The 13,039-nt window shown below is 44.2% G+C and overlaps 1 protein-coding gene across 2 annotated transcripts in view; it reads right to left on the minus strand.

The window, feature by feature from the left end:
• Osbpl10 (oxysterol binding protein like 10) overlaps positions 1 to 13,039 on the minus strand; it is a 275,538-nt gene that overhangs the window by 19,776 nt on the left and 242,723 nt on the right. For both annotated transcript variants that reach the window (XM_046437455.2, XM_046437454.2), the window contains one exon: positions 3,245 to 3,725. In XM_046437455.2, coding sequence (XP_046293411.1) covers positions 3,245 to 3,725 — 481 coding nt within the window. The remainder of the gene's footprint in view (positions 1 to 3,244; positions 3,726 to 13,039) is intronic.

The following is a 13,039-nucleotide window of genomic DNA, read 5'->3' on the forward strand; positions in this document are numbered from 1 at the left end:
AAAACAACTCCTTGAGGGAGGCGGAAAAAAGAGTTCTGATGCCCCTGCCCCTTTCCACAGTAGGAAAACCTGACAGTCCAGTCATTGGAATTTTCCCATTGGAAAATGGTGAAGGCATAAAACTAGGTGGCCTGAGGTCATGCTGGTGACAGACGAGTCCCTGGCTCCTTCACAAATAGATGAGTCTTTCTTTGCTGAATTTCTTGATTCCAACTGATCCTTCAGAGGAAGGAACAATCAGCGCAGCACAAACTGACTGAATACTGGACTATGGGCAATGACAACCCCGGGTGCATGGAGCCCGGTGAAGGCCCAGCCTGACACTGAGCACCTGTGGGTGTTCTGGGGGTTGCCATCTTATCTACAAATGAGAGCAGCATTCCATCTACATCTCAGTCACACACACACACATGGAACCCAAGAATACATTTCTGGTTTTTTGTTTTTCCTAAGTAGTATAAAAACAATAAATAAGAGTCATCTGTATTTACTCACTGACCCAATCCCCTCCTCCCATTCTTTCTTGAATTTATTCCATTAGATTTTCACTAGGACTCCTCTACTGGCAACTGCCATCAAGCTTGCCAATGACCTCCACTGGTCTATTCTCCAACATCTCAGTCCAAATGCTTCCATCTTGCTGGCTGGTTGTTCCCATCTTTTGAACCTCTTCACATACAGACACATAACAACCTCATTAGTCTCAAGGCCTTAAATGACAAGATTTTTACCTCAGCCAGGATATCCCCGGAACTGCTGCCTGAATGCACAATTGCTCACTCATCCCACCTGAACTTCTACCGTAATACAACCAGACTGAGGTCCTACACTCCACCTCCACACTCACTTCCCCTGCCCCAGCCCTCAATCGATAACTATTCCATCCTTCATAGCTGTTTGGGTCAAACATCTGAGCAAGGTGGGCATGGCGATGCACACCCATAATCCCAGCTGCTCAGGAGATCCAAGAACCAGCCTTGGCAACTTAGTAAAACCCCCATCTCAAAAAAATAAAGCTGGGGGTGCTCAGTAGGGGTACCCCTAGGTTCAATCCATAGTATCAAAACTAAAACCTTAGCGATTCCTGCTCTCATAGCCCATGTGTGACCCAGAGGCAAAGCCTCTTGGCTCCACTTACACATCCAGGTCTTAAACAATCTCAAAGACTCATATGCTCAAGACTAGGTCAACAGCCTGTGGTACAGCTAAGAGATGGTGGAACCCTTGGAGGTGGGACCTAGTGGAAGGAAGTGAGGTCATTGGGGGCGTAACTGAGGAGATACTGGAATCCCGGCCCCTTCCTGTTTCCTGGCCACCATGAGGTGAGCTTTGTTCCACCACAAGCTCTTTGCTACAATGGTCTGCCTCATCACAGGCTCAAAAGCCATGGAGCCAACTGTCCATGGACTGAAACTCCTCAAACCATGAGCCAAAATAAACTTTTTTCCTCCTCTGATTTTTTTTCAGTTATCTTATCACAGTTATGGAAAACTGACCAACACAGGGACCCGTCCACATGTTACTTACTCCACCTGGTCCAAGCACCATCATCTCCTGCTTAGTCTCAAAACCTGTTAACTGGCTTCCTGGCTCCCACCTTTGGCCCCCATGATTTACTGTCAGAAAGCAAAAGAGATTTTGCTGAACCACAAGTCAGATCACACAGCACATTGCACTAGCTTTGCAGCTCACCCAGTGTAGGAGTCAACAGAGCACTCCACAATCCAGCCATAGTCATGGCTCTGACCTTGCCTCTGCATTCCTGGACACCCTGCTCCAAGCCTCATAGGCTTCCTGTCTTCTACCAGCCATGCAAGGACCATCCTGCCTCTGGGCCCTTGCTTTGCTCTTTCTTGCCTACACACTCCTCCCATGACAGTCCAAGAGGCCCTTCTTTCCCCCCTTGGGGTCTTTGATCAAATGTCACCTTCTCAGTGAAAACTTCCAGGCCAACCACTCCACCTAAAAGCTCCCTTAGTCCCTGCCCCTGCTTTATTTTTCTCTGTATCACTTACCATCTTTCAACATAGCACATGACTGATACATGTATTTATTTCCCCAAAAGATAGAACAGAAGCAGGGCTGGGGTTGTGGCTCAGTGGTAGAGTGCTCACCTAGCATGATTGGGACACTGGGTTCGATCCTCAGCATCACACAAGAATAAAGATATTTTGTCCACCTAAAACTAAAAAATAAAAACTGGAACAGAAGCTTCACAAGGTGGGTTGGATGGGGATGTAGCTCAGTGATAGAGTGCTTGCCTAGCATGTGCAGGCCCAGGTGGGCAGTTGGTGGGGCGAACAGCTGCCTCCCACCTTGTCCATCACCTTGGCCCCACTGGGAAACTAATAGACCTGTTAAATCTCCAGTACTATAAAAAACAAACAAAAAAACAAATAAAACCCAAAAATTCACCACATCATTTGACTTTTGTTTACTCAAGTCTCCACCACAGCTCCTAAGACAATGGCTAGCATCGAGTAGGTGCTCAGTAAAAATGTGCTCAATAAATGAAAGGTGTTCCTATACCATGGGATTTGGGGAGACTTCCAAAGAGCCATATATTCCCTAAAATTAAAAGCCAAATTCTGTGTTAATTTTTCTTCTGGGAAGAGAGTTATAGTCTTAGAGTCTCAAAGGGATATGCAACTCCAAAAAGTTCAAGAGCCCCACTAACACAGACACTTCAATTTAACAAGGATTATTATAGGTTTCTTCAAACAATGAATAAACTTCATTCACAGCTATTTGCTAAAATAGGGACTTGCAATCCACCAGTGGTGTGATTATACCGTGTTCTCGCTTCAGAATTTCTAGCACAGAGTCAAAAGATTTGCCTTGGGAATTTTTATGAGCAGCTTCTGAATAGGCAGCCCTATTATCCTCATTGTCTATGAGCCAGCACACCAGTAAGGATGAATAAAAATGTGTTTTCCCAGATTTGGAGCTAGCTCTAATATTCACGCAAAGCCGAAAGAAAAAAGTAGACATCGAGTGGTCCGTAGGCATGCACAATGAGTGCAGACCCAGGTGGGCAGCTGGTGGGGTGAACAGCTGCCTCCCACCTTGTCCACCACCTTGGCCCCACTGGGAAACTAATAGACCTGTTCAAAATCCAGCCGCCTTTCCCACTCACTCACTCAATTCCAAAAGATGAGCACAAACCCCCACAAATCATCAATCATCTCTCAGTACACAAATATCACTGGGTAAGAGCCGAATTCCAACACACGACATAGCTTACCTTCCCCTATCATAGAGACCCCCACGGACATGCCCATGAACTTGCTTTTGGTCCATACGTGAGTGTTGACGCACAGTCTCTTCTCCTTGCACTCACAGTAGAAGCAGGAGATGGGTGGGTGATGGGATACTTGCTCAGCCACAAACCTTAATTTGTAGCTTTTGGAAGGGTCATCAGCCACTAGTTGTTCGTGATCACTGGGAGGAGACGGGGGAGCAGTCCTTTTGGTCTTGACCTTGTCCTTGGGGACTTCCCAGGAGCAGTGAAACGTCTCCCCGATGATGGGGTTGTAGGGCTTCTTGGCCAAGGCCCCCTTGCGGCCCTCATGGAAGGCTGTGAGATAATACTCCACGAAACAAATAACTCTCTCCTCTGGCGTGGCCCCGGCAGTGATGGCCAGCAGGAGGTCAGGGTGCGCCATAAAGTCTGCATACATCTCCAGCAAGGATCTCTTCTCCAGAATGAATGTGGGAAGCACCACCTGAAGGACAGAGGGGCAGACAAGAGTCCCTGTGATTTCACTGAAAAAGGGGCTGCAGCCACCGCCACACAAATTCAAAATGGCCCAAACTGGGGAAAAGTTCCTTTTGACTGGCACACCCGTGACAAACCGAAGGAAATGACACCGAAGAAATTAGAAATGGCAGCAGCAGCATCCACATGAACCCAGCTTCGTGGACCAGACTGTTCTGAGTGATTTTCCTCTTTGGGCCAAGACAACAGCCTGTGTCTGTCTCTCCGCTGCCGCGGCTCTCCTCACACACGCCTCTTCTCACTCCATTATTGGAAGACATGAAGAAACCACCCAGAAGGGCTTTACCATATTCCTCCCGCCATCAGGCACAATCCTGGGGGTATCTGAATATGAATGACGTGGCTTGTTGCTGCTGCACCAAAGGGGGCCGGGCAGACCAGGACCCACCACCACCAAAAGTGTCTATTTGAGGATCCATCAAAAGATTGGCATATATAACCCAACGTGATGGAAGCAGGGATCTGGGAGGTGAGCCAATCAGCAGACAAATGCTATAGAGCTCCACAACCCCAAATGCCTAAAATCCATTTAAAACAAATGAAGGAGTTGGGTGCAGTGGTGCACGCCTATAATCCCAGCTGCTTGGGGGCCAGAGGTAGGAGGATCCCAAGTTCGAGGCCAGCCTGGGCAATTTAGTGAGATCCTATCTCAAAATAAAATAGGGTTGGGGGTGCAGCACCCCTAGGTTCAAAACCCAGTACACTACAATAAATATATACATCCATAAAATAAACAAAAGGCATTCTGAACCTGGGAAACTGGTAACTCATTACTATCAGGGAAAGGAAACGGTCTATTTCTCATGCTCCAGAGTTGTAATGTAACCTGGTTGTTGGGTGTTAGTATTCCACCCACTTAACTGTAAAACACATCTAACTTGGGCTGGGGATGCAGCTCAGTGATAGAGTGCTTGCCTAGCATGTGCAAGCCCTGGGTTACATCTCCAATACTAAAAAAAAAAAAAAAAGAAAAAAGAAACTCACACATCTAACTTCTTTAACCTGAACCATCTCATCTTGCTCTTCTAACAAGAACGCACAGGATAGTGAAGCTGGCACCAGCTCAGACCAGCTGGCTCTCCCCTGCACATTTCCCCTCTCCATGTTAAAGGCAGAGGGGCCCCACCAGGTTCAAGAGAGTTGACCAATGTCACACAGCCAGTTCACACTCCTTCCTAACCTGATCAACTGTGTCCTTCCTTTATGTAGTCCTTACGCCCCATGAACACTTGGATGTACAACAACTGATTGTAAATAGCACACAGGCTTACAGATCTGTAACCCTGACTCCTGTCAGCTTTCTGAAGACCTTCCTTACAAATGATGTGGAAACAAGGGAAGGAAGAAATGTCTAGAGAGAAACTGTTCAGAGACACAGACAGGTAGACATGAGACCTGCAAAGCACAGCGATTTCATAGGGACTAGCAAAAGCTCAGCCCTCGAGAGAAGCAAGGCTTGGTAGACACCCTAAAATGCTATTTATCGTTCATTTAAAGACTCTGTCTTCGCGCATGTGCCAAGTGAAAGGCAGCAAGATATAAAATTGAACATGTAACACAATCCATGTAAATCCATAAAGATTCCAAATGTTAACGCATCTCTAGATGATTAAGTGCTTTAAATATCTCTTTAGTGTCTTTCTGCTTTGCTTTAATATACAGGAAGAAGAAACGTTAATTAAAATGTAACTGTGCAAATCAATGGAGATTTTCTAATTTTCTTTTAGCCACAACTTGACAAAACTCCAGCTGCCTGAGGATTTCAGTGGGCCACGAAAAGTGTGGAGCAGATGCCACCTCTGCTACTAGCTATTGTTTTTGTGGGGACAAGTCATCATTCAGGGCCGTCACTGTGCGCTGAGGGGCTGCACTTCCAAAGAGGTTTCCCTGGGTCCATCTGTGGTGCTCTCCCCTCCTCACAGGTGTCCAGTGGCAGACTTAACAGGCGGCAAAACAGCCCCCAACCTCACCACCCTTCCCTCTCCCTCCCCCACCTCACTCAAGGACTCCCCTCTAACTCCACCTGGATGTAGCACAGATTGTGGATTTAAGTAACTGGAAAGCCCCAGTGAGGGCAAATTGATCATAAAGAAAAAGGGAAACCACTGTCCTGCCTACCATCCCCAGCTGGCCCTATTCCCTTCTTTCTCACTTGCAAGGCCCTCGAGACAGCTGGGGAGGGACAGGCAGAACCACACAGGCACCAACCAGCTCTGGGATCTCATATCGGAAAAGCAGCTCTGGGGACCTGGCTGACATTGCCCACCCTGCCCCCCTAAGGCAGGAAACCAGTCTTCTCCAGCAACATTCCATCTCCGGGGCAAGTATTCTCATGTTAGCATCCAAGATTGAAACGATAATAAAAGAACCAGGCCTGCTACAATATTTACTCTCTAATTATGTGCTTTCTGAAAAGGGCATGACTTAAGGCATTTCTCTTAATTTAGGCAGTGCATCTGAACTCGGAAGCTTAAGAATTAAAAACACGAAAGAATTCCACTAAAAATCACAAATTATTGAACGTCACAATCAAAAGGGACCTTGGAGCTTATGTAGTTCCATGCCCTGGTGTCACAGATGAGGGACAGAGGCTGGGAAGAAGGGGCAGAAGACACTGGGCCTAGGCCACAGGCCACCCATGGACACACCATGACTGTGCTTCTGCCTCGTGTCCACGTGCTCTTTCCTTCAAAGGAGATGGAATTTCACTGGACTTAAAAGCCTGGCCACGCATCCGCTGTCACTGATTATAAAGCAGGGGAAGGAGGTAGCACAGAGACAGAGGGACAAAAGCCCCCATTTCTAGAACATTCTACCCTCCCCAGCACAGCAAGAAACCCACCATCCTGAATCCTATCAAACATTACAGATGACGGGGAGGGGGAGAAGATGGCCGCTGCGTACGGGGGTTGCTGAAGTGCTGAGCGTGGTGCTCAAAGCAGCGGCTTTAATAGAGATTTCGCACAGTCTGTTAAAGCTCCTTTCACCGTTAATCTGTAGTGGACCACTTTGCCAAGGAGCAGGAAGAACAAAGAAATCGAAAAAGAGACGCTTGGCTGCTCAGAGCCGCGGGCGCTTTGCTCCCATCTGCTTCCTCTTTCGCTTCGCTCCGGGCGGAGAAGCTGAATGTGCAATCAGCAGTGGATTGTAAGTACCCGAGGCAAAGAAAGCTCAGTGCGCCCCGCCTTTTTTTTTTTGAATATTTTTTATACAGGGAGAGTTTGTGGATTGGGATTGCTGGCGGGGCTGTGGTTTCTGTGCCGAAAATCCACTCCGCGGGAGCCGCCATTTGCTTTCTGCTTGCTGTCTTGATGGCTCCGTATACACTGTCCGGCAGCCGCACCTAGAGGTTGCAGCTGGGCTGTGTGCCGAGCCCTGTCCTCCGAAGGCTGGACTGCAGCCTCGAGCGTCTCTGTGGCCTGTTCGCCGCTGCACCTTCGGGCAGAGCCTGCTCTGGGGTCGTTCTGCACCCCCCTGCCAGGGGACCCGTGCTCCGGAGGAGGGGGACGGAGAGCCGCGGCGGCAGCCGCTTGGGCCCCTGGGGCCTGGCACCGGGCTGAAGAGCTGCGGAGGCCAGGGCGGCTCTGCTACGGGCGCAGACAAGCGCGGACGCTCGCCAGGGCGGCTCTGCTACGGTCGCAGACAAGCGCGGACGCTCGTCAGCGCGGCCCAGAGTTTCATTTCTAGAAATCTGGACTGGAAACAGAAGCAGCAGTTTGTATAATCCCAAGAACTTGCTTATACCAGGAAGCTGTAAGGGCAACATGAATATTACTGAGGAGATGTAACATGGTGGCAGGCGCAGAGAGATCAAGTCTCTGACATCTTCAACTGTGAGGGCATAGGGAGCCGTAAACTGTCTAAATGCTGTTTGCTCAGGATCACTAGGCAATGCTGAGCTGACGTGGATCTGGGGTGTACAGGCTGGGCCCCTCAGAACACACACACAGAGCCCGAATCAGAGGCAATTAAGCTCCGGTTCGCCTGCTTCATGTGACTCAGCACTAACGATCCCGCTGAAATAATTGGCCGGCCCTTAGGAACTTACAGAGGTAAAAGCCAACCGAGCCTTCATAGGCAGTGGCCACAGGACTGAAACGGGGATTGGGAGAGACAGTCAGGACCCACCCGTTGCATTGGTCATCCGGCAAAGGGAACAAACGGTCACCATTTGCATGGGATATCACCATGGCAGAGAAATGGCGTCACGGGCGGAGGAGATAACTGCAGTGAAACCAGCGCGACAGGTGTGTAATCCCCTAGCCATCTCTCTCCACACAGCGGGGGAAACCTTAAGGGCCACTCCCAGCTCTCCTGTGAACGCAATAACCAGACCCAGGGAATCAGGAGTGGCGCGGGACTCGCGGCGCGGAACTCCCGGCTACCGCTCCCACCAGTGCTGACAACTGAGGTCTCTTGCACCAGCTACCGGGGGCGTGGCTACAGGAGGGCAAGCAAATTCGCTGGGGGATCTCAGCCCCAAGCTCTACAAACTTAGGGTCTGAGGGAGGCAAACAGGGAGAGTGAGCCCAGGTGTTCATGAAAACAGGGCTCCCAGGAGCAGCAGACCTGGCGTGTAGACAGTATTGTGGTGAGCGCCACAGGTGAGCACGGCCTGGCTTGAGGAAACACAAGACAAGGCCCTAGACACTCAGGATTGGAGACCCGCCCAGTCTAGGAGAAAGAGCTGCTGCACAGTGAATGGTTCCCACCTATTGACAGGAGAAGCTTGGCCCAGTGGGCACAGCTCCACCTACTGGAAGAGAAGTTAATAGAACTCTAGGACTGCATTTATTATTATTATTATTATCATTTTTTTTTCTTTTCTTTTTTTTTTTTTTCTTTCTTCTTTTTCTTTCATTTTCAATTTTTATTTGTTGTTGTTCTTTAATTTTTTTTCAATGTTTCTATTTTTTTAAATTTTTTTAATTTTATTATTATTTTTTTTTAATTTTAATTTTCATTTTTTATTATCACTATTATTTTTGTTAAAATTTTTTTTCCGTCTTTTCTTTCTTTCTTTATTATCTAATCTTTGTTATTCTTGTTTCTTTTGTCTTTTCATTTCTTTTCAATCTTCTTATTCCCCCTTCCTTGAATTCTACCTGCCTACTCTCATTCTCTTTAGTGACTTCTTCCCTTCCCTTCTAATATCTTTCCTCTCAAGCATCAAATAAATCTATAAGAGTAAACAGTAACTCAGCAGTCAAACAGAACAAGAAGTAACATGAGCAGCATAAAAAAGCAAGGAAGAAAAGGAGTACAAACAATGAAGGACAGCCTAAATATTCAGGAGGACCTAGAGTCAGCAGAAAAATGGTCATATAAAGAACTCAAGGAATACCTTAGACAGATGGAATGGAACCTTAAAGAAGATACGAGACAGCAAATCCAAACAGTGAAAGAACACTTTGAAAATGAATTACATAGACAGATAAAAGAAGAAGTTAAGCATCTTTATCAGGAGATTGAGATTATTAAAAAAAACCAAACAATAATTCTAGAAATGAAGGAAACGATAAACCAAATTAAAAACTCAATTGAGAGTATCACTAACAGAGTGGAGCAAGTAGAAGCCAGAACATCAGATAATGAAGACAAAATATATCATCTTGAAAAGAGCCTAGCCAACTCAGAAAGGCTGGTTAAAAACCACGAGAAAAACATCCAAGAGATATGGGATAACATAAAGAAACCAAACCTACGAGTCATCGGGATAGAAGAAGGTACAGAGATTCAAACCAAGGGAATGAGTAACCTGCTGAAAGAAATAATTACAGAAAACTTTCCAGAAATAAAAAAGGAAACGGATATACAAATTGTAGATGCATACAGGACACCGAGCACACAAAATCACAGTAGACCAACGCCAAGACACATTGTTATGAAGATATCCAATATACAGAACAAAGAGAAAATACTAAAAGCTACAAGAGAAAGGAGGCAGATTACATTCAGGGGTAAACCAATAAGGTTAACAACGGATTTTTCATCACAGACGCTGAAAGCGAGAAGATCCTGGAACAACGTATTTCAAACACTGAAAGACAATGGATGCCAACCAAGAATTCTGTATCCAGCAAAATTAAGCTTCAGGTACGATAACGAAATAAAAATCTTTCATGATAAACAAAAGCTAAAAGAATTTGCAGCCAGAAAACCAGCATTGCAAAGCATCTTGAGCAAAACACTACACGAGGAAGAAATGAAAAACAATAACCAAAACCATCAGTGGGAAGTGCCTCTATAAAGACAGAGGGCGGGGGGAAAGCTAACCATGGAGAAACAAACTAAATTAAAAAAAAAAAAAAAGAAGATAAATAATCAAACATGGCTGGAAGTACAAACCATATATCAATAGTAACTCTAAACATTAATGGCTTAAACTCTCCAATAAAGCGACATAGGCTGGTAACATGGATTAAAAAAACAAATCCAACAATATGCTGCCTCCAGGAGACACATCTGATTGGAAAAGACATACACAGGCTGAAGGTGAAAGGTTGGGAAAAAATATACCATGCACACGGTCCTCGTAAGCAAGCAGGGGTGGCCATCCTCATATCGAATAAAATTGACTTCAAGACTAAATTAATCAAAAGGGATAAGGAAGGACATTATATACTGTTAAAAGGAACCATTTACCAACAAGACATAACAATTATCAATATTTATGCACCAAATAATGGTGCTGCGACATTCATAAAACAAATTCTCCTCAAGTTCAAGAATCAAATAGACCACAACACAATAATTATGGGTGACTTCAACACACCTCTCTCACAATTGGACAGATCCTCCAAACAAAAGCTGAATAAAGAAACTATAGAACTCAATATCACAATCAACAACCTAGACTTAACTGACATATATAGAATATATCAACCATCATCAAGTGGATATACTTTTTTCTCAGCAGCACATGGATCCTCCTCAAAAATAGACCATATATTATGCCATAGGGCAACCCTCAGTAAATATACAGGGGTGGAGATAATACCATGCATTTTATCTGATCATAATGGAATGAAACTGGAAATCAATGATAAAAGACGGAAGGAAAAATCCTACATCACATGGAAAATGAACAATATGTTACTGAATGATCAATGGGTTACAGAAGACATAAAGGAAGAAATCAAAAAATTCTTAGAGATAAATGAAAATACAGACACAACATATCGGAATCTATGGGACACAATGAAAGCAGTTTTAAGAGGGAAATTCATCGCTTGGAGGTCATTCCTCAAAAAAAGGAAAAACCAACAAATAAATGAGCTCACACTTCATCTCAAAGCCCTAGAAAAGGAAGAGCAAAACAACAGCAAATGTAGCAGAAGGCAAGAAATAATTAAAATCAGAGCGGAAATCAATGAAATTGAAACAAAAGAAACTATTGAAAAAATTAACAAAACTAAAAGTTGGTTCTTTGAAAAAATAAATAAGATCGACAGACCCTTAGCCATGCTAACGAAGAGAAGAAGAGAGAGAACTCAAATCACTAACATACGGGATGAAAAAGGCAATATCACAACAGACACTACAGAAATACAGAAGACAATTAGAAATTATTTTGAAAACCTATATTCCAATAAAATAGAAGATAGTGAAGACATTGATAAATTCCTTAAGTCATATGATTTGCCCAGACTGAGTCAGGAGGATACTCACAACTTAAACAGACCAATAACAATAGATGAAATAGAAGAAGCAATCAAAAGACTTCCAACCAAGAAAAGCCCAGGACCGGATGGGTATACAGCGGAGTTTTACAAAACCTTTAAGGAAGAATTAATACCAATACTTTTCAAGTTATTTCAGGAAATAGAAAAAGAAGGAGCTCTGCCAAATTCATTCTATGAGGCCAACATCACCCTGATTCCGAAACCAGACAAAGACACCTCAAAGAAAGAAAACTACAGACCAATATCTCTGATGAACATAGATGCAAAAATCCTCAATAAAATTCTGGCGAACCGGATACAAAGGCACATCAAAAAAATTGTGCACCATGATCAAGTTGGATTCATCCCTGGGATGCAAGGATGGTTCAATATACGGAAATCAATAAATGTTATTCACCACATCAATAGACTTAAAAATAAGAACCATATGATCATCTCAATAGACGCAGAAAAAGCATTCGACAAAGTACAGCATCCCTTTATGTTCAAAACATTAGAAAAACTAGGGATAACAGGAACTTACCTCGACATTGTAAAAGCTATCTATGCTAAGCCTCAGGCTAGCATCATTCTCAATGGAGAAAAATTGAAGGCATTCCCCCTAAAATCTGGAACAAGACAGGGATGCCCTCTATCACCACTTCTATTCAATATAGTTCTCGAAACACTGGCCAGAGCAATTAGACAGACGAAAGAAATTAAAGGCATAAAAATAGGAAAGGAAGAACTTAAATTATCACTATTTGCAGATGACATGATTCTATACCTAGAAGACCCAAAAGGGTCTACAAAAAAACTACTAGAACTAATAAATGAATTCAGCAAAGTGGCAGGATATAAAATCAACACGCATAAATCAAAGGCATTTCTGTATATCAGCGACAAAACTTCTGAAACGGAAATGAGGAAAAACACTCCATTCACAATATCCTCAAAAAAAATAAAATACTTGGGAATCAACCTAACAAGAGAGGTGAAAGATTTATATAATGAAAACTACAAAACCCTAAAAAGAGAAGTAGAAGAAGATCTTAGAAGATGGAAAAATATACCCTGTTCATGGATAGGCAGAACTAACATCATCAAAATGGCGATATTACCAAAAGTTCTCTATAGGTTTAATGCAATGCCAATCAAAATCCCAACGGCATTTCTTGTAGAAATGGATAAAGCAATCATGAAATTCATATGGAAAAATAAAAGACCCAGAATAGCAAAAGCAATTCTAAGCAGGAAGTGTGAATCAGGCGGTATAGCGATACCAGACTTAAAACTATATTACAGAGCAATAGTAACAAAAACAGCATGGTACTGGTACCAAAACAGGAGGGTGGACCAATGGTACAGAATAGAGGACACAGAGACTAATCCACAAAGCTACAACTATCTTATATTTGATAAAGGAGCTAAAAGCATGCAATGGAGGGAGGATAGCATCTTCAACAAATGGTGCTGGGAAAACTGGAAATCCATATGCAACAAAATGAAATTGAATCCCCTCCTCTCGCCATGCACAAAAGTTAACTCAAAGTGGATCAAGGAGCTAGATATCAAATCAGAGACTCTGCGTCTGATA

The sequence above is a fragment of the Marmota monax genome, unplaced genomic scaffold (assembly GCF_021218885.2).
Source record: "Marmota monax isolate L192 unplaced genomic scaffold, Marmota_monax_Labrador192_F-V1.1 WCK01_AAM20220418_F8-fsc00021, whole genome shotgun sequence".
NCBI lineage: Eukaryota > Metazoa > Chordata > Mammalia > Rodentia > Sciuridae > Marmota > Marmota monax.